The sequence below is a fragment of the Nyctereutes procyonoides genome, unplaced genomic scaffold (assembly GCF_905146905.1).
Source record: "Nyctereutes procyonoides isolate TBG_1078 unplaced genomic scaffold, NYPRO_anot_genome, whole genome shotgun sequence".
Lineage (NCBI taxonomy): Eukaryota > Metazoa > Chordata > Mammalia > Carnivora > Canidae > Nyctereutes > Nyctereutes procyonoides.
In genome coordinates, this window is record NW_026575126.1 from 64,742,027 (window position 1) to 64,766,758 (window position 24,732).

The following is a 24,732-nucleotide window of genomic DNA, read 5'->3' on the forward strand; positions in this document are numbered from 1 at the left end:
TGTGTGGAGATTAAAGGGACCCACTTTGCGAAGCTGCCTTTATTTGAGTGGGACAGCTCCCGAACCAGTCCACTGAGGGAGAGCCCAGAAGCAATATTATAGTTCCATCTCCTGGGTTTCTAAATTTACACCCATGGCTCTCTCTGTGGGCTTCAGTCTTGAGCACCATCTGAGAACCAGGTGCCTGAGATCCAGCTCCTGGTTCCCCTTTCTGGTGGACTTCTCTGATGGCCCATCTGGTCCCTTTCCCCAAATTGTGGGGCAGGGGTATGAATGGAAACTGGTCTGTGTGCCACCGTCCATCATCTCTTCAGCCCAATGGCTCTGGTCAAAGTGGGAAGGCATTGGTGTTATTTATTAAAATAACCTTTCTGAGAAAATAAGGATTTCCTGAGGATCTCATGGTCATGTGGCCTGTAAGAAACGTAGGGCTTGATGGTCTGTGTGAAGACAGTGACACATGAACAGAACTCTAGCCATTCAAATTCAGACAAACACAAGTCCTGCTGGGTGTCCATGTCCTTGAGACCAGGACCAGGTTTCCCTCATCTCTGTGTCCTCGGTCCTTACACCAGGTAGGCACTCAGCAAATGAGCTGAAATGGATCTCTCTGGAAGAGCACCTTTGGGATGGACTTAGGCTATAGTCTTAGACCCTCTCCCAAATGACAAGTGCTCCACCACCCTTGGTTTATGAAAATAAGACATTGTTTGAACACACCATACCCACCATTTTCTCAACAGATTGCATGGGTGATAAGTTCTTCCAGTCAGACATCTTGCCCGAGTAGGACACAGGCTTTCTATGCAAACATTCATCCTACCCATGCATTCATTCACTCAACACTAAATTCCATCTGGGTATCTGCTTCCCCCAGGTGCTCTTCTCAGTGCTGGATGCAGAGCTGAGGTGACTGCTCTCCAGTCATTGACAGCAAGGGGAAGGTCAGGCTCATCTCTACATGGGGCCACATAACAAGCTCCTGCTGAGCTCTGTGTCACTGCTGTGGGAGCATGGTAGGAGAGGGACCGGCTGGGAGGTGAATTACAGAGCCCTCAGAGTGGACAGGCCCCAAGACTTGGGCCAGGCAGAGGGGGCGGCAGCATCAGCAAAGCCCCAAAGCATAAACATGGAGGCGTGGAGAGAGCAGCCAGCTTCTACAGGGACAAGAGGGGAGTGGGGCCAGGACATTGCCCAGTGCTATAGGAGTGTCTGCCTGGGGAGAATCTCTCTTGCTTTTCATGCCACAGCTCAACTATGGCTCTCCTCCGTATCTCTTCTTGACTCAGAACCCCATCATGCCCAGGCAGGCTTTGTCCTTCTCTCCTCGGGGTCCCTACACCCCTAGATATATTTCTCCTGGAGTATTTGGTATTGTATAATAGTTCCTGGTCTGTGTGTGTGTCTCCCGGCAAGACTGTGACCCCCGTAAGGACAGGCCGGGCCCGAGTTCTCTTTGTATCTGTGACAGCCAGCGGAGAGCCTGGTATGCACAGGTTGACTCTGTGGGGTTCAGTGGCTTCACGTCACTTCAAAAGGCTCTGAGAACATCATAAGTCCCTCATTAGCCTTTGGCTCTCTCCACTGGACCTTTCTGGAGCTGGCTCAGACTCCCATCTGTTTTTCCTTCAGAGACTGTGATGTGGAATAGTGTAGACTACTCTAGAGTATTCTACACTATTATTATTATTACTGTTGCTCAAAGTATTATTATTACACGAAGAAGCCAGAGTGGTAAGATGGTTATCTCTGGGATGATTCTGATTTCTACTATGCAAAATAAGTCTGTGGGCTTTCCTGAAATAGTTCACACCACTGCCAGTCACATGGTTGCCTGTCTTCCTGCTGCGGCAAACGGGAAGACCAGCACTGTCCCCCAGGCCAAGGATCTGGTTTTTATTTTTATTAGGAAGCAGTGCCCTTAAGAAACAGCTGAACCCACTAGCTAATTATGGTCAGAAAGAACAGCTTAGCAGCAATACACTAAAATGGAAATATTTGGCCTACACTCTGTACTATGCAAGTGGATAATTCTGAATAACTCCGTTCAGCAGTCCATCAATCCGGCTGCTTGGGACACTTTCTGCAGCCAGCTTCTCCTGGCAGGCTGATGAGGATGCCATTCTCCTGGAAGCCATGGCTCCTGCAGGGGCCAAACTGGTATGGTTCTGTGGCAGGGGCAGGCCCTTTGCAACACCTGCCCTTGCCACATGCCAGACATCACTAGAGGGCCTCTCCAGAGCTTTTATGAAGCAGAGCTCTGGAGTTTCATTTGAGCCTTTATGCTCTTGCCTGGAGTCAGAACTCTCTGCAGAAAGCACATTGGGCCTCTCAGGCATCCTGAGGATCGCCTTTCTGGAGTTTGATAGTTCTCCTTGCTGAGCTGGGGCCCAAAGAGGGCAGCCATGTCCACAGCCTGCTTCCAGGTACACGTCTTGGGGGCTAAGAGCACACAGGGTCCACGGGCAAGGGGACTCTGGGGTTCCTGGGTTAAGAGAGCTCAGGGATTCTCATGGCCTTGATAGCAAGGACCCTGTAAACTGGTCGAGAATTCTGGTGAACAGCTAGAGCATTTGGCCCAGTCTCTTAAGTGCTCCTTGAGTTGGATCAAAAATAATCTTTCTTTGAGATTATTAGGATAACAACGCAGGAGACTGCCAGAAGAAACTGTGAGAGGCTTTGAAGTGGACTCAGAGACAGATCAAACACACATTACCAGGCGTCTCATCCAGCAGCCTTTGGGGCTGGCTGCCTCTATAGAGACCCACACTTTTCACAGCTTTCAAGCTGTTTCACAACTCTGTAGATAGTACAAAACTTAAGAGTAATGCAAATAATTCTCATCCATAGAAATGCAAATTGCACAGAAGAAGGGGGAAATTAATTTTAAAAACAACAACAACTGATTAGAGGCTATAAATAGAAATAGGGAGGTGCAGTATTGTTTCTAAAGAATCCAAGTTTCATTTACTGTGGATTGGTGACAATATTTTTTAAAGCCAAATGCCCTAAGACCTCAGTTTTTATCTCAGAGCCTCATGGATTGCCAGCCTAAGAATGCAGGAAATCAAACTGTTGTCCTGACCTTCTTAAAACTTGGAACAGGGAGAGTTTGACTCCTGGCCCTAGTTCCTTGCACCATGAGATCAAAAGATTGTCGCCACATTGGAAAGAAATTGGGGGGGGGGGTGTTCATGGAGGCGGTGGCTCAGCTAATCAAGTTTCCTGGAGTTGTGGGGAAAGTGGGGCTGGTTTCCCTCCTTAATGATGCACCACTATGTACCGGTCCATCTGTTCTCATGGTTCAGTTCTCAGTAGCCACTCAGCATCCCTGCGCTCTTGCCATCTTCCATCCACGATGTGGGAAGGAACCCTTGTTAATAGGAAGAGCAAGTGTCCTAAGCAACATCATCCAAAGGTTGTCCTTTCCATCCTCAAATCCTGTGAGTGGGATCACTTGTCAGCACTGTGATGTATTATTTTCAATGAGGTGCCTTTCTTAACCGACCAAATACTGCCTTGTTAGGCCCCTAAATCAATAAAGTATGTTAAAAATTTGTAAAAAAAAAAATGTCTGGGTTATAAGTGGTTCTTGTACTAACTGGTTATCACTCTGTAGATATTACCCAGTTTTGCGTCTAGCTGTAAATTCAGAGTGTGCTCTTTGAATTCCATCTTGAGATAGTCCTAGCACCTTACTGGTTCCTTCATGAATTAGTGATCTACCTAAAATCTTTAGCACATGTTCATTTTGTATTTGGATGAGAGCCATGATTTTACTTTTAAAAAATGGATCCTTTCAGATGAGTGAATTGGCCTCATATGGTATTAGAAACACATCTACTCATGGAATGAGCTTGTGCAATAACCCTGATATTTGGGAGAGGCAATCCTTGTCTTAATCTAATCTTCAAACTGAAACCTTTGCATGTGAGACCAAGGCATTTACTCCACTGATAACACGAACCCTTGAGGTCTTTCACTAACTAGAAAGATTGCGTTTTTCCTATGAATCTTTTTTAAACCTTAGCAGGTCTCTCAGTAAGCAGGTAACAACCGCACTTATGCAAAAACCCAGGCTTAGTTCTTCTATCAGCCTTTCTTAATAAATATGGGTGTTCACAGTTATGCTTTTGCCATCTCATGTTAAAAATATTTGAATTTAATTCAAAGATAAATTGTCATTTTTATTATTAAAGTTAGGCATGCTCACTAATAAAAATTTAGAAATTACTTGAAGCACAGAGAGAGATAGTAATCAGGATGGTCCCTTGTGAGTTGAAAGCCAGCCCCTCTGTCCCATGTCCTCTGGGACTTCATGCCTGCCCACCTTCTGTCTGCCAGCTCTCCTTCCCTGCTGGCTCTTTTCGCCTCACCAAAGGATCACTGCTGCCTCCTCATCTCTCCACCATAACGCCTGCACTTCTCGGCGGAGGCCAGAACATCACCTGAAGGACAGGAGGACAGGTGCCTGAACAGTCATGGTCCTCCGAGCAGCTGTTGGCTTGACTCCCACCACCCTCTTGCTTCTTACCCATTATTCTTACGTCTCTTGGGCCATTGTGTCTGCCATTCCATCGGACTCATCTGGAGACTTGGTTTCCCATCCTCCCCTAAATTGCTGGCATTCCATACTTTACTTGCTCAGTCCCCAGAGCTTCCCATCTGGGATCCCACTAATGACCCTGTGCCACTGTGGCTCACCTGTCACCCATGTGCTGTCATGCCCTGATTTCATGTTTGCCACCTAGACCTCAGCCCTTAGCCCCAGATGCATATAACCTCATGTCCCCCAGCCATTCTTGCCCTGCTGTCCCATGGGCTCCGCAAACTCAAACAGTCAAGATAGATTCATCCCGTTTCCCCTGAAGTTATTCCTTCTCCAAGTTAGAAACACAGACATCATTTTGACTCCCTCACCATTCCTGCCCCCACAAATAGTAAGCTCTGCCACCTAAATGTGTATCCAAGCCATTACACTTCTCCATCCCCACGGCGCCTGTCCTTCCAGTTAGCCTTCTCAGGTCTGCCCTCCTCTGAGCCATCCACTGGAGCCCCCCAAATGCACATGTGCCTGAGTGAAGCCCCTGTCCCACCACTGGAAACCCTTCAGAGGCCTCTCAGAGGAGGTGTCGCAGTGGGGCAGGGTGTGAGCCCGGACTTCCTTCATGGTCTCTGTCGTTCCCCAAGCATAGGGCTCAACACAGCCTGGAGACTAGTCCCCAGCCCATCTTCCAGCCACACTGCCAGCCCTAATTCCACCATAGAGATTTCATTGCTTAAAGAATAGATTCAAGGCTGATTAGCATGGTATATAGCGCTATTCATCATCCACCTGCCACCCGCTTCTCCAGATTTATCTCCAGCCACTCACTGCTTTGCCTGTTAAGCTTTAGCAACAAAGCATTGCTCATGGATCTCTGCGAACACCAAGCAGCCAGGGCCAAGGCAACCAGGCTCCACCTATCTAAGGATTCTCTCCCCGTCCCAGCCCCTCTGTGTCCCATCTCCTCCAAGCATCCCCTGTCTCCCCTTCCAGGGTGCACTGTCCCAGGTCTCCTTCTCTGGGGGGATCACTGTCCCAGGTCACCTTCTCTGGGGAGGGGTGTGCTGTCCCAGCTGTCCCACTCTGTGTTGGGGGGGCATTGTCCCCTGTCTTCCCTTCCAAGGGTCACTGTTCCCAGGTTTCCTGCTCTGGGTGAGGGCGCTGTCCCAGGTCTCCTCCTAGTGTGTGTGGGGGGCTGTCCCAGGTCTCCTACTCCAGTGCGGGGATGCACTATCCCAGGCCACCTTCTCTGGGGAGATCACTGTCTTCAGGTCTCCCCCTCTGGCTGGGGCACTGTCTCCCAGTCCCCTTCTCTGGGGAAGTGCGCTGTCCCAGGTCACCTTCTCTGTGGGCGATCATTCTCCAGGTCTCCCTGGGTTGGGGGCGGGGGAGGGGGCACTGTCCTAGGTCTCTTGCCCTAGCAGTGCTGAATTACCCAGTAGGCAAATCAGGCCCTTAGGGCACAGTGAAGGCAAGACACCAACACATGAAAATATCCAGATGGAAACTTTTAAGAATATTTTTCCTATTCCCAAGCTTGCAAAAAATACTGAAAGTTTCCATTGAGAAGATGTTTTACTTCACATTTCTTTGATTACTGGTTCTGCTGAACACATTTTTCCAAGTTCCTTGGCTTTCTGTGCTTCCTGTCTATGATCTATCTGTTTCCTTTCCTCTGGTTTTGTATCAGAGCCTTAGGGTTTCTTCTGTCATTTCTGACACATATTCTTTCACTTTGCCTTTTACTTTTAATTTTTGTGCATTCCTTTTTACATACAGAAGTATTTGATTTTTATGTACTTAAATCTATTGATATCTTCCTCTTTGATTTCTTTCATTACTTTTATGTTGGTTGCATATTTCAACACAAGCATAGATTTCACATTATTATAAATTTCCCTCTTGTTTTTAAAGCTTTACATTTTCATACATTTAACTGAAATTCATCCAGAATTTATGTGAAAATTCTGACATATGATTTTTATTCTTTCCAAATGACCCTCATTTTCCCAACACAATTCATTGAACAACCCATTTATTTATGGATTTTTTTTTCCTTTTCTATACATTTGAAAGACCTATTTCTATCAAGGTCTGTCTGGGGTCTATTTGGACCCATTGATTCATCATCTGTTTTCCTGCCTGGTCTCTATTTTAACTATTTCAGTTCTGAAACATTTTTGAATAGCTGATAAAGCAAGTTCCTTCATCTTTTCAGAATTTTGCTAGTTCTTGTCACCTGTTTATTGTTCTGAAAAAAAAAGTAGGAATTATTTTGTTAGGTTTCAATAATAGTCCCATTGACTTTTTAGTGATGTTAAATCTATGATGAGTTTTATGAGAACAAACTTCTTGGAGAATCTGTCTTTCTACCCAGAAGATAACAGCTTCTCCATTTCATTAGCTCTTTGTTTACATCCCATAGGGAAGTTTGCAGGTTTGTGTGAAAGTTGTGCTAAGATTCCGTCCTGTTCCTACTGCAGGTAGGGTTTTCTCTCTATTCCATCCATTCCATGTTATAGCCAGCTCATCAATGTTGGGGTACTGCAACAGCCCTGATGTTCACGTGTTTGTCTTCTTTCCAGCCACTTTCTAGATCCTCTTACTATTCTAATGACTTTCCAGTCAATCCTCTTGAGTTTTTGAGGTAGACAATCCTATCTTCTCCAAATAATAAACACTTACTGTTTCCTTTTTTTTTTTAATCTTACCGTGTTGGTCAGAATAATTTAAAAGAATAATCAGTGTAGTTGTGAGTCTCTTGTTCATCCTCTGATCTCAGTGGAATGTCTAGGGGTTTACTGTTACATATGATACCGGGGTTTTGTTGCTTAGTGATATATAATTTGCATATCATGAAATTCAGAGATCTTAAGTGAGTTTTTACAAATACACTTATACCATGTATCTCATACCTCAGGTAAGGTACAAAACGTTTCCACCCACGGGGAAGTTCCTCTGTGGCTCAGGTCAGCCTGTCCTCCTCCTGCAAGGGCAAGCCCTCAACAGCCCTCTTTCCCCATGCAGCCTGTTCTGAACTTCATATAAATGAACAGGATATTGATTAGAAACAAGTTCTTTATGATCTAGTATATTCTTCCCATTCATGATTCTTACGATTTTAAAAATATTTTTAAGGAAATTTCTTCTAAGCAAATTATTCCTAAAATAACAACATTCTGTTTGACAATACCTCACAACTTCTATACATGAATATCCTCAGCTCCACAGCCCTGAGGCAAATTCCTTTTTTTTAAAAAAGATTTTATTTATTTATTTGTGAGAGATACAGAGAGAGAGAGGCAGAGACACAGGCAGAGGGAGAAGCAGGCTCCCTGTGGGGAGCCCGATGCAGGACTCCATCCCAGGACCCTAGGACCATGACCTGAGCCGAACATAGACGCTCAATCACTGAGCCACCTAGGTGCTCCAGGTACCCCCCTCCACACAGCTTTTGGAGGTGACACGCTAAGGGACTTGGTCACCACCATGACACCAGATTCCTGAGCCTCAAACTCCAAATGAATGTATTTTTACTTCACTTGGAAAGGAACACTCTCTTCCATAAGTTAATCCCACATTTCCTCTTTTCTGAAGACATGCTAGAAAAAACGTGAGTTTGGGAGGACATGCCTGGGTCTTCTGCATCTCTTAAGGTGTCTCAGCTGGAGGATCCATGTGGTGGGTGTCTCTGCCACCAAGAAAACATCTGTTTCTCCCGAGTGATTTAGCAGCTTCCTTTTCAAACTCTGCCATACAGTCCCTTTTCCCTTTGGTCTCCAGAAAACCCAGAGCTAAACTGAGTGCTTAGCTGGATGACCTGAGTCATCCCAGATGCTAAGACATGGCTCTGTCTTCTCCTCAATGATTTCAGATTTGTTTATTTGTATTTTCATTTAATATCCAATTCTATGTGTATTTTCACTTTAGGTGTGTCTTCTTTAAAAGCACTAGACTTCTCTCTCTGTGCATGCACACACACACACACACACACACATGCATGTGCACACACGGAGTGCCCAGCGATGCTAGACCAAAGTCCTCCTCTCCAAATCTCCAAAGAGCCATACCAGGTCACTGAGCAATGCCGCGTGAGAACAACCTGAACTGGCAGGCTGACCTGACGCTGGTGTGAAGGCAGCTTTGTCCTTTGTTGGTGTGAGGTTCATAGGTGATGGAAGAGAGCAGGAAGGCTGCTTATTCTGAATTGGTGATTGAATTTCCCTGGAAGGAAGAAGGCCTGGGAACTAGGGGCTGGGCCTGGAGACTGCAAACCCACTGACAAGCATTGATCTGGATGGATCATCAGCTCACTGGGCTGGAGCATACTGAGTCTGAGATGATATTTTGGGGTTCAGGTGGCAATTTCCTACAGGCAATGTGTCTTTCCTGGAGCATAGAAAATTCTAGTGGCCACAGCTTTCTTGAGCTGGGTATCTTCTATCAGCTGCTGGGCTAAGACCAGCTTTGGGAGAGCATCCTCTGGGGCCCAGGGCCTCCCCCAAACCCCCTCCCAGCATCTTTGGCGGGGTCAGGAAGGGTGCCTCATCCTTCACAGTGATTATTTCTAAGCCATGTGGCTCAGCTCTTTCTTCTGTGGCCACAGAGTCTTTTCAGAAAGGGCCAGGCAGCTATCTTGCACACTGCTCTCCATGAGCTCATTTGCTCCTGTGTGAAGGCCGCTCCTGACTGGCACTACACAATATGTTCAACATCTTCATCCCCACTTGCTATTATGTGCTTAAAGGCTGATGGGCTTTGTGCTGTTTTGCTTGCCAAAATTGCAAAGACTTTGTTCTTTATACTTCAAATCGTTTTAATGCTGTCTTTGAAACATAGCTCACACAGGTATCTACTAATAGCCTCAGATTTGTTAGGAAGTATTTTATGTCTCAGCTCATTTTTCTCTGGGCTTTTGCATACTGAACCTTCACATTAATGGCATTTGCTCCCATTTTAAAGTCCATGCAGGAAGACGGAGTGTGTCACAGACACTTACTCATCTTTGCTATCTTGCTGTGCCGTAGGCCCAGAAAGGGGCAGAGGTGGAGGGCTTGGGGGTTCTCTCCCTTTCAGCTCACTGCTCTCAGGTGAGATGAAGGGAACCCGAGGTCTCTCCCACAGCCCTTGCTGGTGCTCACCTTGTGGCAGACTCTCTCAGAGCCTGTCCCACACGCCGATGTAAATCCCTGCACCAGTTTGCCTGCTGTGACCACTCAGTGCGAAATGCAGAGTGGCCCCAGTGATGTGTCTTCCGTAAGGCTGGGGCAGCTTCAATGCAGAGAGGGCGACCTGTGTCTACTTGGTCACCTGCCAGCCACAATTCGAGCTCTCTGAGGTTTGACCAGTTGTATGGGGTATACCACCACCATCCTGACACCATCCTGTATGGGGTGTACCACCACCATCCTGCCCACAGCCCAGTTCACCTACACTTCTGGATCCGTCCAATCCCTGTTCCCAACCTCTATGGCTTCTGCTTCCCCAACTCAGTGCCCAGCCCATTACCAGGAGTGTGTGTCCCCTTGTGGACCTAAGCCTCAGGCACATTTGGAGTCTTACCCACAGTTCAGAGGCCCCAGACCCTTGGATGTGAGCTGTGTAAGGTCCCAAAGCCTGTTCCCAACATTGCTTTGGCTGTGTTCCCCAGTGAGGGGAGGGGGGCTCATTTATTTCCCAAATGCTCAGCGCTTTCATTCTTAACTTTGAAGGTCAAACTTGGTGCCTTTTCCCTCTGGCCTTGCACATTTTCTCATTGCTCCAAAGAAGTCTACAACAGAGAAAGCCCTTCCCAAATGGAGGATATCAAACTGTACTTAAACTGTCTGCTCCTGGGTGTTTTGTCTCAGGTAGGACAGAGCCACCTGTTGCCTACCCCCTCCCAGGCCAAGGAAGTTCCCTGACGGGTGGATCTCTGTGGGCCTCCCCCATGCCAAGCAGGTTATGACCATCCCTCCTGTGACCGCAGGCTTCTCTCCCAGGGTTGCCACGAGCAGGTCTGAGTCACATCATTCTTTCAAACTTGTGCTTCAATTCACTCATTTTGGATATGTATGATGCTTTCGTAGCATCCTGTCCATCCTGAGGACTTTGTCTCCTTTCGCGAGCACAGCCCCTTCTACAAATGTGCCGTCTACCAGCCACGCCTGACTCTGCAGCACTGCTACAAATTCAAGTCCTCTCGTCTCATAGCAATTCCTAACCAGAGCCCTACAAAAGAGTCTTCTTTCTTTAACCTTTGCAGAACTAGTTATTATCTGTGCTTCTCTTAATATCCAGATGAGCTTTGAATAAGCTGAGAGAAACTGTTCTTTAGCATGGGCTGTGCCTGCCTGTGAGTCCCTGCCCCTACCTGAATGGAGGGGTTTGGAGGGGATTAACTCTCAGGCAGAGCAGCTGAGCTGTTCGGGCGTGCACATTATTTGTTGTCCAGCCCTTAAAACCACGTTTCTCGGTTCACATGATGACAGGAACTTTAGGGTACTTGAATGTAGAGAAGCAAACGGTGATCATCCCACCAAATTAATTTCAGTAACTCGGTGAGCTGGATGCTGAAATGGAGGCCGGAGTGGTCTCTGAAAAGCTTGAAAGTAATAGCACAAACCCCTTGAAAAAGCATGAAAATGTTTTTTTTTTTTTTTATGAAAATGATTTGAAAAAAAAAAAAACGGGGAATGCATCTATGCCTGTTTTGTTTCACTTTTTCCCATGTTCTATTTTCCAAGTTTTTGTTAATGAATATGTATCTTGTGATGTGTTTTATCGATATATAAATAATATGTGTCTATAAAATTTATATGTAATTATATATAATATTATATATATATTTTTTTACCTTCTCACATTACTTTGTGGGCATATGGTTCTGTGGGTGGACTCAGATTTTGGATGGCTTATGTAGTTTTGGAAGTCTTGTTAAGGAAAACTATTCAGAAGCGGAAGGGCCTCTGCTAGGCCTTAGGGCAAGGGCAGATGCAGGCTGAGAGCTCAAGGTCCCTCTGTCCCTCCTTCCAGAGCTGCTGCTAGACTCCTACCATACGGGCACCTGGTGACTACTGTTTACAGCTGTGGAGGACACAGCACCTGGCTGTCACTCCATCCCAAGAGAGGCCCCCAAACACCAAGAGCTACAAGTGAGCTGCATCTGGGACATCCCATTGTCCAGGCTCCAGCATCAGGAAGGGTCACAGTGCTGGTGACATCCTATTTGAGCACTGTGACCATAGTATCTGCCCCACGGCAGTTATGAGTCTGCTGTCCATGCCTACCTGTGTGAGTCACATACCCAGCCTCATTCTCTCCCTTTGCAGAGCACAGGGGCCTTCCAGGGTGGGTCGCACTCTGCTTGTCACAGCTTGTCCCTCCCTTCCTGATCCACTCCCTTCCTGATCCCCTTCCTGATGGACCTTTTCTTCTCTTATGATTGATTTTAGAACAGTTTTAGGTTTACAGGGTTATTGTGAAGATAGGGAATTTCCAAAAGCCTTTCACCTAGTTTCCCCAATTATGAACATTTTGCACTCATGGGTACATTTGTCACAATTAATGAACCAATGTTGACATTTTATTATTAACTACAGTCCATGCTTTCTTTGAATTCCCTCAGTTTTTCATAAATGTCTTTGTTCTGCCCCAGGATCCCATCCAGGACACCACACCTCATTAGCCATCGTGTTTCCTTAGGGCTCCTCTTGACAGGGTAGTTTCTCAACCTTTCCCTGTTTTTGATGACTTTAACAGTTTTGAGGTGTGCTGCTCAGGTGCTCTGTAGGACGTCACTAGGTTGGGATTTGAGGATATTTTTATGATGATTAAACCAGCTTTCTGGAGTTCTGAAAGAGTGCGAAGGTGGTGCCACCCCCTGTCCCTTCATATGGGTGGGAGGGTGCCATCAGCATCCTTACCACTGTTGATACTGGAGAGGCCTTTTAACTGTTGGGAAGAGCAATTTAATTTGTGCCCAGGGCTAGATTCTCACCCATCTCAAGTGTGTGGTATCTTTCTAAGAAGCCCAGAGTACTCACATTCAGTGTCTAAACAGCCCAGTGTGGGGAAGAAGAGCCTCTCACAAATGTGGCATGGCTGAAACCCTTGAAAGATGGGCCAAGAGCATTGCTCTGCTTCTGGGTCATCTTGTGACTATGCCCTTGCCTTGCAAGCTTGAATACTAACTATGACCAGTAATGAGTCCAAAGAACAAAGTTGCCTTTATCTGGGGGTGTCTACCAAGGTGGAAAGATCAGACCAGAATCTCTGATTCATCCCTCTGAACCTCCTTTGCTCATATGAACATGAGGATAATCATACCTGCCACAAAGTTATTGTGAAGGTTAATTGTGTACTTATAAAGTCACCCCAAGTGCCCAGGACACGGCAGGTACTTTCACTGAACTACTATTTTTTGAGCTCCTGCTGTATGTCAAACATTCTAATAGGTGCAAAGCATCTAACAATGAGTAAAATTGATTTAATGGAGTTTATCTTGTGGGTGGCTATTTAAATGGGTGGTATTCATTATGTATATTATTATTATAACTTACAGCTTATATTTTAGGAGATGCAGTATGCAAACACTTGTAGCCAAAACAGCAGTAGAATCAGAATTAGGGAAAAAAATAAATGTGCATCTTAATTCTTTCACTTAACTTGCTCTGTAACCTAGGGAAGTTGTTTTAATGCAAGAATGTTCATTCTCATTAATATAAAAAAAAATACAAGGCAAAGCATCAGTGAAATCGCATATTTCATCTGCCAAACAGGATTTAAGATGGTCACGACGCTCAATGCTGGCAATGTTGTGATAAAACAGTCCCTTTCTAGAAACTTTTTGTTATGAAAAGTGCTATACATCACAAAGGTACAGGGTATTCTTGTGCTCACTTTCAGTACCATTAACATATTACCATATTTGTTTCATCAAGTCCCGACCTGTGTTTTGCTTTGTTTTGCTAGGGTATTTTTAAGGAAATCCCAGACATTATATCATTTCAACCATAAATGATTCAGTAAATAGCTCAAGTAATGACATCACACGCAGCAAAATTAAATGTCCCTGCTTTTTTAAAATGTGTTTATTTAAAATTCTGGTTAGTTTACATACAGTGTAATGTTAATTGTGGGTGTGGAATTTAGTGATTTATCACTTACATGTGGCACCTGGTGCTCATCAGGACAAGTGCCCTCCTTACTGCCCATCACCCAGTTCACCCTTCCTCCCCACCCAACTCCCCTCCAGCAGTCCTCAGTGTGTTCTCTATAGTTAAGAGTGTTTCTTAGTTTTTCTCTCCCCCAACCCATGATCATTTGTTTTGTTTCTTAAATTCCACATATAAATGAAATCATACAGTATTTGTCTTTTTCTGCCTTATTTCACTCAGCATTATCCTCTCTAGTTCCATCTGTCTTGTTGCAAATGGCAAGATTTCATTCATTTTTATCGCTGAACAAAATTCCATTGTATATATAGACCACTTCTTGTTTATCCATTCATCAGTCGATACACACTTGGGCTGCTTCCATAATTTGGCTATTGTAGATAATGCTGCTGTAAACATCAGAGTGCATGTCCCCTTTGAAACTGTATTTCTGTATCATTTGAGTAAATCCCTAGCAGTACAATTACTAGATCATAGGGTATTTCTATTTTTAACTTTTTGAGGAATGTTCATACTGTTTTCCACAGTGGCTGCACCAGCTTGCATTCCCACCAGCAGTGCAAGAGGGTTCCCCTTTCTCTGCATCCTCACCAACACCTGTTATTTCTTGTGTTGTTAATTTTAGCCATTCTGACAGGTGTGAGATTCCAATTTTGATTTGCATTTCCCTGATGATGAGTGATGTTGAGCACCTTTTCATATGTCTATTGGCCCTCTGGATGTCTTCTTTGGAAAAATATCTATTCATGTCTTCTGCCCATTTTTTAACTTTTATGGGGTGATGAGTTTTGTAAGTTCTTTACATATTTTGGATACTAGCCCTTTATCAGATATGTCATTTGCAAATATCTTCTCCCATTCCATAGGTTGTCTTTTAGTTTAGTTGATTATTTCCTTCACTGTACAGAAGCTCTTTATTTTGATGAAGTCCCAATAGTTTATTTTTGCTTTTGTTTCCCTCACCTCAGGAGACATATCTAGAAAGGAGTCGCGACAGTGGATATTGAAGAGGTTACTGCCGATGTTCTCCCCTAGGATTTTATCTCACATTTAGGCCCTTATTCCATTTTTAAGGACCTTAATCTTTTTCCCATTGGATACTCTTTCCTGCTTTGTTGAAGATTAGTTGGCCATATAGTTGTGGGTCCATTTCTAGGTTCTCTATTCTGCTCCATTGATCTATGTGTCTGTTTTTGTGCCAGTACCACACTGTCTTGATCACTATGGCTTTGTCATATAGTTTAAAGGCTGGAATTGTGATGCCTCCAGCTTTGCTTTGCTTTTTCAGGATTACTTTGATTATTCGAGGTCTTTTGTGGTTCCATACAAATTTTAGGAATGTTTTTTCCAGTTCTGTGGAAAATGCTGTTGGTATTTTGATAGGAATTGCATTACATGTGTAGATTGCTTTGGGTCATAGAGACATTTTAATAATATTTTTTCTCTCAATCCATGAGCATAGAATGTCTTTCTATTTCTTTGTGTCATCTTCAAATGCCTTTTTAAAAATTGACCTTTCATGGATGATACTTTTGAATCCAGATCCAAACAAGGTCCATCCATTGCTTTGGTGGTTCTGTCTCTTCATCGACAAGAGCCCTACCTCTCTGTCCCCTGCTCTTGTCTGGTGCAGAGGCCAGGACATCTGTCCTGCAGGATGTCCCAAGCCAACTCTTTCCTCCTGGTGTCATTTAATCTGTTCCATCTCTCTTTTTAATTGCCAAGAGATCAGAATGAATTTGCATTCAGCTTTGGTTTTTGTGTGATTCCTTGGATCGCATGTGTGCGCGCGCGCGTGTGTGTGTGTGTGTGTGTGAGAGAGAGAGAGAGAGAGAGAGAGAGAGAGAGAAAATGTGTGCTAATGTCAGTGGTGGCTGGATGTTGCTGGGTACTTCCCACTGCATCTCACAAGGAGACACTGGAGGCCCAGCTGCTCTGCTTTTTAGTGATGTTGGATCTGTCCCAGAGTCTGGGAAGTGGCAGCCTGGAAGGTTTGGAGGATGTTATTTACACATCCCTGAGTCTTGGTTTCCTCATCATAAGAAAGGAGATAATACCTCTTCCCCAAGAAGATTCCTGTGGTTACAGATGGGGATGCACTCCCAAACTGCGTGCTGCCACGCAGATGTCAGGTGTCAATAATTATGGTCCTTTTGGCAATTAAAATTTTCTTTGAGAAAGCATTTTCTTTCCTCAGATACCTTTAATTGAGAATATGGTAAGGCTCTTTTTTATTGAAAAAAAATCTTCCAGTACATTTGTGAAGACTGAAAACCACCAGCTTTTCACCAACAGACAGAGCGAAGAAGTGATTAACTCCTCGCAGATTCTGGGCACTTGAAACTGAGCAAAAGATTAGCGATGCCCATGTAGAGCAGAGGTTTGTTTAATAGCCTGACTGGGGAAGACTAAAATTCCTTAGGCTTCTAGATCAGAGGAGCAAGAGGCATCTCTGAAGGCGAGGAAAAAAGCTATTGAAACTTTTATGGGATGGTTTCCTTTATCAGAAGAATCTTCCACATTCCAGCCCCTCTGACAACAAGCATCTTGTAGAACTCCTTTCTGAGGACCAGGAGGAAAATCTTTTAAAGGGAACAGGAACAGACTTGCTATTTAAATTTTAACAGTTCTCAGCAAGCTTGCAGTTCAGAGGCTTGTGAATGAGCCAATCCTTCCCAAACCACTTTAAAAAAAAAATACAAATCAGAGTGCCCGTGAGATGGATCGAGTTCATTTGTATTAGTTTTCGGTTTAATCTCTCTTCCGGCCAGACCTTTTATCTTCTAGTAGAGAGTGGGAAAAGAATGAATAAAGAGCTCTGTGGATGCATCCGGAGGACTGAATGGAGTCCCAGGTCCAGGGCAGAGGAACAGACCCTGTTGCCAAGTCAGACTGGGCAGCTGATCCCACTGCTCGGGTTACACACTCTGAGTCCCACCAGGCAGCACCTGGGAGGGAGGGCGCTGGAAGCAGGAAAGGCGGCGGCAGGTGCTGACCCTCACTGTCTCCATCTGTGGGCTCTGCCACTGTCCTGACCTTGCAGTCATATACTCTGTACCTGGCTGAGCAGGTGAGCCATTCGCTTACAAACCCTGAGACCTGCAGAAAGAGAGGGACGGAAGGTAAGTTTTATTAAGCACTGCCATTAGTCGGGGTCCCCCCAGGAAGCAAGTGGCACTCTTAAATTAGAACAGTCGAGGCGCTATAGCTAGCTGGCTCAGGACACGCAGGCAAGGGGAATTGCAAAGCCCAGAGGGAGAGAGGGAGAGGTGGTGTGGCGCTGCCCCCATGAGAAGAGCGAGAACCGCTTGGTGAAGAATGAGATAGTCCGGGGCCCCTGAGTAGTGAGGAAGACAGAGCCCCTGCCCTGCCAGGCAGGCCGTCCAGGGCATAGAACAGGGTGGGGAGGCAGCAAGGGATGAGGGGCCGTGGAAGACAGACAGGCCTCTCCAGCACAGATACCCACCATGAGCCAGGCTTTGCGCTGATGTGTCAGCACACAGCTCTTACTTCAGACAATGACGGTCTCAGAAGCTATACGTTATTTCCCTGGTTTGTCACCATTGAAGAAAATGTGTCATTGTGATAATATACACATAACATAAAATGGACCATCTTAACCATTTTTAAATGTACAGTTAAGTGGTGTATATTCACATTATGCCACCAGTCCAGAATTCTTATCTGGCAAACTGAAACCCTGAGTCTACTACATGTGACTCCCCACCTCCCGTTCCCCCCACTCCTGGCTCTGTGTCTGTGGGTCTGACTCCTCCAGGGACCTCCTGTAAGTGGAATTCTATACTACTTGTCCTTTTGTGATGGCCTTATTTTCAAGGTTTAACCCTGTTGTGGGTGTGGGTGTCAATTTTTTCTTTTTCAAAGCTGAATACTATTCCACTGTATGGGTGGACCACAGTTTGTTCATCCATCTGTCCGTTGATGGACACCTGGGGGTGCTTCCACCTTTTGGTTGTTACAAATAATGCTGTTATGAACATGAGTTCATACCAAGTATCTCTTTGAGACCCTCCTTTCAGTTCTTCAGGGTATATATTTTGAAGTAGAATTGTCGAATCATATGGTAGTTCTATTTTTAGCTTCTTGAGGAGCCTCCATACTGGTTTCTGCAGCGGCCGCACCATTTCACATCCCCACCAACAGTGCACAAAGGGCTCCAGCTTCTCTACATCCTTGCCCACACATGCCATTTTCTTCTTTTATAGTAGTCATCCCAATGCTCGTGATGTGGATCTCATTGTGGTTTTGACTTGCTTCCCCTTTATAGACGTGCTCAAACAAAAGTTAACAACTGTAAGTGGAAGAGCTGTAGCCAACTGTGACTACTCTGTATCTGTTGTATTCAGAATGAAAACCATCTCTATGAAGTGTGACTTGGCGGGGAGAAGCACTGCTCCCCACCAACCAGTTACATTGATATGAAGGAAGGCTCTTGCATTATCTATGTGGACAAATGGCTCTTTCCTGTAGGGGAGCATGCTTAGCAAACCAAATCGCCATGAGCTATTTGATGCTTCTAGAAGGGTCTCAGACTCCCAGAGCAAAAAGAGAAATTGGTGTGAGTTTTTCCATAGTTAATTGGGGATGCACGCATTGCACTTTTAAGGAAACATGAAGAGCGGGGGGATCCTCATCAACCGTAGATTACTTATACCACTGAAAATCAAAAGCCAAGAACACTGAAATGCCCAGCTGGTGGTGAGGACTGCATTCCCAGAAAGCCATTTTTGGAAGCAGCTTTATTTGAAATAATTAAAAAGATTCAGCCTTTGTAGCCCAACTGGCATCATGCTCCAGAACAGCATAACTTTTTGTCGAGGAATCCAGCTAACAAACTCCAATTTGGTGATAGACGGCTCTGTATGATAGCCAATACGAGTTGCTCTTGAGAGTCTCATTTCATTTCGTAGCACTTTGTGGATACGTCTTTGTGACTCATAAGGAAGCAGAGTGCATTTCTGATGAGCTCCTGGCACAGTCTTGTGAATCCTCAGTTGGGTCTTTAGGTTTTTGCCAAAGTGGCAGTGATTTTGTGTGTGGAGGGTGCCCATTGCATTGTCTGCAATCTGAGCATTGCCCAACACCATAGTGGAAATCATGCATCTCCTCATTACTGACCATCTCCGATGTGGGTGAAAGGGATTTTAGCACCACGTCCAAAGAATGAGACAGACAGTCTGATTTCCACAAGAACCCCCCAATTTCACTTCACTGATAACTTGAAAATGCAGTTCAGGCATCATGACAATTCCAAATGAGAAGTGACTGTGGGTGTTCAAAGTCATTGCCAGGTCTTGTTCATTCCAGGGCATCATTCTATGAAATGATCAGGCCAAAAAGCATGTTTAAACTCTGGGAAAAAAAAAAAATCCCACCAAGGTGTAGGAGCCCAGCAGAATCCTCTGAAGCTTTGCATGCGAGAGCCCATTTGGCTGGCAGAGCCGCTCTTCCACACCTGCCGGAAAGCTGGGTGCAAAGATATTCTAAACTAGCTGTGAATTTCATTACGTCTCTCTCCAGCCAAAGCCACTCAGGGTGCGGTGCTGTAATGGGCCGCCACGCAGATGGGTTGCAAAATGCACAGCCCATCTGTCTTTATCATGCTCATTTCCTCTTTTATTAAAATGTTAATGAATATAGTTTTTATTTATCATTTGGTGACATGTGCGGCATCCTTTTCTGGGAGACAAATCTGCAATCTGCCTAACCGTGTGAGTTGACAGAGAACACGGGAATGAGGAATATTTTGGTTCCATTCAAAGTGTTGTAGGCAGGTTGAAGGAACAGTTCCTTTACTTGCTGACAGCAGCATGAGGATGACAGGAGGTACACTGAACTTGAGGTGGACGCCCAAGTTTAAAGGCAGGCCCAGGGGCTACCGGGCACTAGCCACGTGGCCACGAGTTTTGGTTTCCACGTCTGTTAAATGGGGACCACCGCTCCATTTGCCCAGGAAAACCAAAGAGAGAACTTATGGGAATGTATTTTGCATTCCCTTATTGTCATTCAGACATGTGCTGATATGATTCTGAATTCGTTTTACTCATTCTTTCAGACTCTCCATGGAAAGTACATCTGTCAAATGTCGGCCCTGAGATGACAGGCGTCACCGTGCGTGGACTGACTCCAGCTCGCACCTATCAATTCAGGGTGTGTGCTGTGAATCAAGTGGGCAGGGGCCAGTACAGCGCAGAGACAAGCAGGTGTGTGATGGTGTAGCCCTCGGCACCGATGAGGGGGAGCATGGGCCTGAAAGCGAAACCGTGCATCCAGTCAGGAGGAGGAGCTTGATCGAAGTAATCAACCTCCATCCCTTGGATATGGGCAGAATTGTGTGCAGGAAAGGCTGTAATGAAGAGAGAAACACAGTCGCTCATGTGTTGGGCTACCTGGGTTTTCCTTAATTGCTCTGAGGGAAGTCTGTGCTGACACCAAGTGTTCCTGAGAGCAGAGCCCCCTGTACACATGAAATGAGGAGCTGACAGTGTTTTCATGCCCTCTCTCCACCCTGACTGCCAGCAGGATGGGAGCGGGTGCCACCATCCTGACAGGCAAACACCGAGCAGGGTTCAGTGCCTTCTGTGCGGTCCCCATACTCCCCCAGCCCTGGGGTGGCTGCTGGAAAGCCCATTTAGATGTGACCTGGTGCTCCAGTTTGCCCTCCCAACCGACCTGAGCATTCACTGGACCTGAGTTGTGGCATAGTTGGGATCCAGAGGACTTTTTTTCAAAATGTGGGAGTTTGAGATGAGAAATAGTGAAAGAGCCAAATAAAAAATAATTTGAAAGGAGTCTCAGGCTATGGACCTGCAGCCTGGCTCACTCAGGCTTGTAATCCCTTTAGGACTGGGGGTGCTATGGGTTATCTAGACAGAACAAGGTCACCTCCTGTATCTTCCTGTTGCTGGCTTAACTGATTCTCTATTATGTTGATTTGCTGTACCTATTTCATGCATGTCCTTTGAGTTTGATCAGCTGTGTGCTTTTCTTTATTTATCGCTTGATTTTGATAAATCATTAGGCCCCAGATTCAGCCAGAGATGGCAACTGGGGACCATTTGTATCGGGTGCTGATCTCTCTTTCTCTCCTCCTGTTTTATTTCTAGGTTGATGTTACCTGAAGAGCCACCCAGTGCTCCCCCAAAGAATATCGTGGCCAGTGGGCGTACCAATCAGTCCATCATGGTCCAGTGGCAGCCGCCCCCAGAAACAGAGCACAATGGGGTGCTGCGTGGGTACATCCTCAGGCAAGTAACCTGTGTTTGGCCATTTTTAGACTGTCATTATAAAAAGTCAGGGGTCTGTTTCGCTGGGGTCACAAACTCAAAGGTCTCTAGGAGCCCAACAGTCATCAAGAGAATCTGGCCAGTGTCAGATTCTAGGGAGTGGTAGAGACTATGACAAACAAGTGACCATGGGCAGCCTTGCAGGGGTGGCCTCTTCATATCCAACCATAGCATGTCCATGTAAGTATCAAAGGTTACATTGTGGTAGAAGAATGAAGAGAGATATTATGAGGTGGTGTCAAGGTGTGCTATTCATTCTCTTTTCTTTGTTTCCTTTTTTTTAAACCAGGGGCATGCATTATTAATAGAGTAATTTTTAATTAATAATAATGCAGTTGATTTCATTATTAACCAGTTGTTACCATGCTAGCTACTATGTTGTTCAGTGTTGCCAGGTTTTCTAATGTTTCAAAGAAATTTTCAAAAATCTAGCTTTCTACATGTGACCTCACAGTCTTTAAATGTTGGAAATGAAGTCAGTACGTTTGGAAACATTGGGCAGGCCAAAATCACACATCAAAGGCCAAATAAGGCCCAAAGGATGGCCAGTTTGCTTTCTCTGCCTTATAAGAGGTAGTCAGGCTTCTAAGAATGTTGTGGGGACTCTACAAGAACTTGACTGGGTTGGAAAGAAGAATCTGTTTCGCCAAAACTACTGCTACTCTTGAAATTTCACCACATGTGATAATTACAGTGGTTTTTGACACAAGTAGTGAACAGGAAAAAGCAAAGCGATATTAAAGGGTACTTAGGAAATCTCTTCTAACAGATGGGATAGCCATGGACATATTCATTCATCGACATGCACTTTGTCTCCCTCCCCAGCCTTATGGGGTGAGAACTGTGGGTGTCCCATCACTATCTTCCTCCCAGTGCCTGGCCCATGCCCATTCTGAGCATGTGATCAGAAAATACTGGGTTAACAAAGGTTTAAAGTAGCTAAATGTAATGTCTTAGACAAATGTGAAAAGTTATAGAAGTGTAGCTTCTTTAGCTCTGTTCTCTTTGCATATGGAGGACTGCTCCTTCCAGTATCTACTGCTATAATCATCTACTCGTCATTTAACACACCTTTTTCCACATATACGTCATATTAGCCCATCACAACCACTTAACTGCTATTCTTGGGTCTTCCACAAGCATGTGGATTCTCCTCTAATTATGCACCTGAAGTGGTTTAAATGTGACCATCCCTAGGGGTACACAGTGGCTGGAGCACTCAGGGCCCCTTTGGTCACTCTGCCCCCCAAGTGTCCTCTCTGCTTTCAACAAGAGACTATGATCTGACCTTTATGGGCTCAGGGCAGTTCTCAGCCTCCAGAAGACGGGCTGGGGCTTCCCACTGCCATAGGCCCTGATTTCCTGTCCCTGTGTGCTGCTTGCCCCTCACTCCAGTTGTCACTCTTGTCCCAAGCTTGTTAGCTAATGAAAATAATTTCCTTGCCCTCCCTTCCCAGCCCTACACACACTTGTCATCCCGGCTGACTTTGTCTTTTCTTGAGCACACAGAGAAGGTTCCTCATGCTCCAGACTCCAAGTAAGGACTTTAAAAGTCAGCCTGCAGAACCAAGCTCGGGGTGAGGAGTTTAATAATAAAATCTCTCTGATGTTACAAGGCCCCATCAGGAACTGCACGTTTCTCTATTTTGTGGGATTATCACTGTTAAAAGGATTTTCTGTGATGGTGTCAGTAGAGTCGAGTGCTAGGAAAGAGGGTGTCTGTATATGTAGGGTTTTAAATCAAGAAAGTCCTAAAATGAGTGTGCACTAACCCAAGGCCTGTGAATATCAAAGTTTTCAGAAATTAAAGACCCATGCCAAAATGAATTTGCTTGGAAACATTTCCAAATAATCCTCCGGCCTGCAAATCAGCACTGTTTGTAAGTGTGTATCCTCCAGGGCACAAGCCTCTGTGTCAGATGTACAGCAGAATCCACGGAAGAACAAAATGGAAATAAATCATCATCGTGGCTCCAGCCATAAGAAGTAGTTAGGATGTGTGCACAGTCATAAAATATTTATAATAATGGGCAGGGTGCTTCTTTGAGAGGAGCATAGGGGTTATGTCCTTTAAAAACATTCTCCTGTTTATTTCCATATAAAAAAAATCATCTTGTTCTGTCTAAGACAGTCTCCCGGGCAACATATCCTACCAGTCAGAGGATGATGCCCTGCACTTTCATTATTAACTGTGACCTTCCCAGACATCCTGTGACTATTACAAAAGCACCCTGAGCCATGGGTCAGAGTGGACCAGCCTGCCTGCTGTATACAGAAAGGAAGGCAGCCTGTTTCCAAGACATGAATCCCAGGGTTTGTTTTGCATGATCGTATGAACGGAGGTCTAGGAAAGGATACGGCTCATGCAGGCTTGGTTTCTTCACTTAGCATACTTCCTAGATGAGATGTGTTTTCAAACCATAAATATTTACAGGGTGCATTACACGGTCACATCTCTTTGGCACCCAATGTTTGATTTTATTCTTGTGACAATCCTGTGAAAGGCCATTATGATTCTGTCGTTTTGGAGAGTTAAAAACCAAGGCTCAGAGAAATTAAAGCTTTACTGGAGGCCACCTAGTTCATCAGTCTTCTTCCCAACCTAAGCTTTTTGAAGCCAACTTCTCTGCTTTTCCTTGGAATGTGTACTGGGTAGTGATGAGTCCACACTAATGAGCTCTTCGTAAGCGATCTTGCCCAGTATGTACCATATTGGTCCTAAGTGGTCTTGGGTGCCATTCATATGCAGATAACCTTGGTGCCCCTGTGGGAGTGGGGCCGATCCTTGCCTTCTTCCAAATGGCTGTCTCATTGTCGCAGTGCCATTTATTTTGCAGACGGGGAATTTAAGTGGGAATATCTGCCATATGAGTTATTCGATGAGAGGCCTCTCTCCCTGTGGGCTGCTGCCTTGAAAACCATGATGTCGTATAAACAAGCTGAACCGCTGCTAGGAAGTGCACCCACACTTGCTTGGTGCAGGCCGTTCAGTAAAGGAATGTCAGTTCAGTAGGTGTCAGCAGTGGATGGAATATGAAGCAACAAAGCGGTGTGAGGCATTAGCTTGCGTTGTTGCCAAAGAGGAGCATGTCCTTCCCCCACACCTCCCACCAGGCAAGCTGCTACCACCTTGAGGCAGGAGATATGAGGAGGCCTGGGACCTGCCTGCTCTTCCATGCTGCCCGCTCCTGATCATGTGTTTCTCCCACCACACAGACCTCACCTGTACAAATGGTCTGTAGCAAGAGGAGGTGAAAGACTGCCTTCAGAAAATCTGGATTTCCGTGAAGAACCTTTTATTGCCTTCTCCATGCTTCCATACCATATTTTCAGCTGTCATTCTCTTCAGAGAGCTGTTTTCCATTGGAAGGCCTGAGTTTAGGGGTTCCTTCTTTCTCCTAATGGCAGCAGCCATGCTCGCCTTCACCTTTGTGCTGGAGACCCCACCTGGGATGGGCCAGACTCTGCAGCCCGCGGTGCTGCTCAGTGTCAGTGGGGATCCCTACCCCCACCCGCTGTCAAGAGTCCCCTCACTCAGGGTTCCCCCCATTTCCACTCCTCCCCACTCATCAGACAAAGCCACGTCTTCCCAAAGCCACTTCCCAGGGCAAGAGTCACTTCATGGCCAGGATTTGGGTGCTTTTGAAGCTCCATGATAACCAAGGCAGTTACTCCCAGCACATACCCCTTGCCCTGTCCTGGGAAACCAATTCACTTCTAACAA

At 45.5% G+C, this 24,732-nt stretch overlaps 1 protein-coding gene across 1 annotated transcript in view; it reads left to right on the top strand.

Annotated features, from left to right (window-relative positions):
* Positions 1-24,732, top strand: part of SDK1 (sidekick cell adhesion molecule 1) — a gene marked incomplete at its 5' end in the record, with an annotated part of 892,328 nt that overhangs the window by 681,390 nt on the left and 186,206 nt on the right. The window contains 2 exons of the mRNA XM_055340442.1: positions 19,778-19,925; positions 20,829-20,969. Coding sequence (XP_055196417.1) covers positions 19,778-19,925; positions 20,829-20,969 — 289 coding nt within the window. The remainder of the gene's footprint in view (positions 1-19,777; positions 19,926-20,828; positions 20,970-24,732) is intronic.